We start from the raw sequence: 4032 nt of genomic DNA on the forward strand, positions 1-4032 counted from the left end.
AAGCAACTAAACCCATTGGTTATTCAAAAGGGCTATTTCACCCCTAATTACTTTTGTGTATCTCACTCAGTACAAGTTAACCAGTGGCCTCAACCAGAAATTTTCTTCTATACACGGTAGTAACTGAATGTTTCAAGGTCTATTGTGGACAGGTGTGCTGATGCACCGCGTAAGGCATAATTCCCAAGGTTACGAAAACTATCATTTCAAGGAACGAGTTCATCATCTGATAGGATATCAGAAACGTGATTACCGGCCAAGAAATCAAAGCACAAAATGCATTCTTTGGCACTTTGTCCAACCTGGAGCAGTTCTATTTTGTGATTTTTTGAGAAAGAATCGAATCATAGTCGTTCTTCCTTTTTTCATGAAAGTCCACTACTTCGGTTGGACTCTGACCAATGACAAACCTAACGTAAGGTTGGTCAGCTGACTATGGGAAATGACTTGGTATGCAAAATACTTTAGTTTCAGGCTAGTTATCGCCGGGTGAGGTAAAATCACCAGTTTGCGCAGTCGGTATTCGAGAACACCTTACATTATTCTTCATACTGTGGAACGACGGTTTCAACAGAACTTCGTAGATAAGTGGCCTTCCTTGTGGAGTCAAACAAAACTTCATGGCGTAATAAATCAAAATCACCCCCAGAGATACAGTAAGCCATCAGTGGTGAACGATCCGATTTCAATGAACCAGTTATCTTGCGTAGCCACCGAGAAAATTACGGTGATTTAGATTGAATTTCCAAACATCCCGGGGTAGTAGAAAGCCAGGCCTTCCCACACAAGGTTGCTCAAGCTTTCACACCTTTACACGGTGTTTCGAATCACCCGCGTAAATATTCACATGCTCAACGTTCGTACTTCTTTCGACAACCTTTTTCATGAGCAGCGACCTACCCCACTTTAGCATACTGTTTGTTCCCCCAACGGCAACCGGTTACTGTGGCAGGATAGATCGGTTTTACTGATGTTCCGCCCTCAGAAGCCAGGCCCACTTTCGACTAAACCTTTGGTTTTTCTTTTCGTGCCTAACTTGGTCCTGTGGTGCCCTTGGACGACCGCATGACATCCGTCACTTCGCCACTGAATCACGTGTTTGGGTACTATGTAACATTCCATGCCATGCTTGATAAAGAAATAAATAACGTCTACCCACTTTGTTTGATAAAAAAAAACTTGCTCACCTCACCGACAAAGTTGATTGAGTTCCCAATCAAAATCACAAGTTTACATTGTTTACCGCTGGACTACTTATACTCTATTAGTAGTGAGGTGAGGAGAAGCTGATTTTCCTCTGAAGCCATAAGCTCTGGAAAAACAGTCAAGCTACCTGCAGACTGGACAAATGATGCTCGTTCTAAAAACGATGAGACTGGTTGATCAACCACAACCGTGTCTTTCCTTCGACTGAGGGGCAAACAACTGGGGCTCCACGTTTGCGGAGCCTCGTTACACATCTGAGGTAGGTATGTGCTGAGATGAAGGCACACCAGGAAGTTTTACTAACCGCTTTCTAGAGATAAGAATGAGGAGGGACAGCAGTTTGAACGAATGTCAGATGTGCCACAAAATGTACCATTCAACTCTTGGAAGTAGTCCAGATGGCATGATGTTTAATTACTTTTGTAAGCCAGATACAAAGTCACAAGGAGAAAAATCCAAGTAAATCTTGACTCACAGTTCAAAATAGGAGATTCTGTAGTTCCGTATTCCGTTGAACCACCACACCAAGAATAGTTCTATCTTCCTGGTATTCCAGATCTCCGGTGATCGAAATATATTAATCCACAAGTGTGAATATATTAGTCCAGTGTTTGCAGCTGAAATGTTTGTTCACGTTTAGTGTTAGCAGCGGTCAAATATAGCCAACCGGCGGTCACAACAACAGCTACTCAGCAAAAGTCTCAAAGTCACGTTGGAGCCAACAAGCGGGCGGTAGCGGTTGTATTTCAGTAAAACAAACTTTTCTACAGCGATGTGACTGAAAATGATGGGAAAAAAGATGATACTGAGCATGAAAAAGAGCAGTTTACATGTGCTACACTACGCTATTCCGAACATGTCTCTGGAGTACATTTTTCGAGATAATTTGCTGAACGGGGAAGGGACCGGTTTACTTTCTACTCAGTGGATTTATTCGGGTACTGGAAAAGCTGGTCCCATATGGCCGTGCACTTCCGAGTAGGCGGTAATATGTTTTACTTTTTGCATAAGCAGGTAAAAGACACCTCCTGACAAGAGGAGCTCAAAAAACGAGAACAGCTGAGTCGTCTAGGTTGAAAAGTATCTTCGTGCGTAGTTTATCTCCTACTCAAAACCACACTGGTTCGGCTCTTCACTGAGGGTGACTATAGCTGGACTCCAGCGACACCAGCGTTGTCCTTGGAACGATTTCAGGAGCACAGTGAGGTGACGTTAATGGTGCAACGATTTGGGGACCGGACTCGTCGGTTTCATTGGAGTGTGTGAAGCCCATTCCAAGAAAATTACGATAATTGAGGGCGACGAAACATTGCGGTATACACACACAAGCCTAAAGTTATTAGGGATACATTCAGGCCCAAGCAGTCCCACAACGTTGTCTCCATCAGCACCAATGGGGGCGAGATGGCTGGAGTGGGTAGAGCGCAATAAGCAGTTCTCCATCAGCACCAATGGTGGCGAGATGGCTGGAGTGGGTAGAGCGCAAATTTACTGACAGGAATTTCCATGGTTAGAGTCCGACATCTGCCTCTTGACTTTCTCGGTCTACGCTTGGGCAACCTGGTAGTATCCCAGCCCTCGTGCTGTCCTCGGGTAGTATGGCAGTTTGGCACCGGAAGGGTGTTACAGCTGAACGACTGATTGTTCTCAGCACTAGTCGAGACTGTCCTAAAACGGAGCTTTCTTGAGAACATTGTATCATATTGTAGAGTCTTTATTTTTCAGAATACTTCCTGATGTGTGTGTCCAACGACGATTAGTGAAGCAGTCGATAATGGGAAAGCCTGGTACTTGTCATGTTTTCTGTTCTCCACAGTGAGTATACCAAGTTTTGTTTCTGGTATGCTGAGAAAAAATTTCTTGTTCTTGCACAAAACCGTCTTTCAAAAGTAAGGCCCAAAATCTATGCCTCCAACAGAGACCACTGTTCAGGATATCTCAATGGCGCTCACTGTCCGCAAGAACCATGGTATCAAATTTGCTCTCTGTGTAATGTTTACCAATGATGTGAAATTAAGCCCACGGAGAATGCACCTTCTCCCAGCTCTGATGTCTAGATTCTCAAGACAGCTGGCCCAATTTTGGAAACCTTTAGTAAAATGTCACTCGTATCTTAACCCCGTCTGTATCTTCCTTTCCACAGGGGACTACGGACTATCGTGAGAGCTATCGCCCATGGACACTGGGTCCAAGAGAGAGGGGCGTAGGTCCGGGCACATCGTACTACAAATCGACCGAGCCGTTCGACGGTTGCAGTACAACAAAACAGCACTATGTACCGCATCCGGGTTGTCGACCGGCAGAGTCGTGCAAGCCTCATCAGGTTGCAGCTGGTGGTCAAGGCGAATTTGACGACGCCACAATCTATAGGGGAGATTACACACGAAAGTATTTGGAACCTTGTCCAGCCGCGTTGCTCAACACCAGTCGCAGTGGATTTGCCTATGCGCAAGAGGTAAGCATCCACAAGCAATATCCCGCATATTTTTCGACGGAGAGATGCTATCCTCTCAGCAGTATACCAAACTAAATTGTTGCTTGCTTAGTTTACTTGATTATAACACTCATTCATCGGGTAATGTTCCTATAGAAACACACACATCTAATCTAAGGGATGCGAGGAGCGATGACCGTTGGACTGTGAGAAGATATAGGTAGATTGCCTTCCCGAAAGAACTAGCCTCGCCAGAGTGTATCTGCGCATTTATTCAAAAATACTACCAGTGAAAGGAAGAAGGCCATCGCTGCAGAGTCATTTATTCGAAAATGCAAATTAAACAGTTACAGACTATTGAACAGGGAAGCAAAACTCTCTTATGCAACTTG

At 44.6% G+C, this 4032-nt stretch overlaps 1 protein-coding gene across 1 annotated transcript in view; it reads left to right on the plus strand.

Moving 5' to 3' along the window:
* The window catches only part of T265_13725 (hypothetical protein), a gene marked incomplete at both ends in the record, with an annotated part of 19405 nt that extends 15744 nt beyond the window's left edge, over positions 1–3661 (plus strand). The window contains one exon of the mRNA XM_009170198.1: positions 3414–3661. Coding sequence (XP_009168462.1) covers positions 3414–3661 — 248 coding nt within the window. The remainder of the gene's footprint in view (positions 1–3413) is intronic.
* Positions 3662–4032: the final 371 nt, after the last annotated feature.

The sequence above is a fragment of the Opisthorchis viverrini genome (genome assembly GCF_000715545.1).
Source record: "Opisthorchis viverrini unplaced genomic scaffold opera_v5_95, whole genome shotgun sequence".
NCBI lineage: Eukaryota > Metazoa > Platyhelminthes > Trematoda > Opisthorchiida > Opisthorchiidae > Opisthorchis > Opisthorchis viverrini.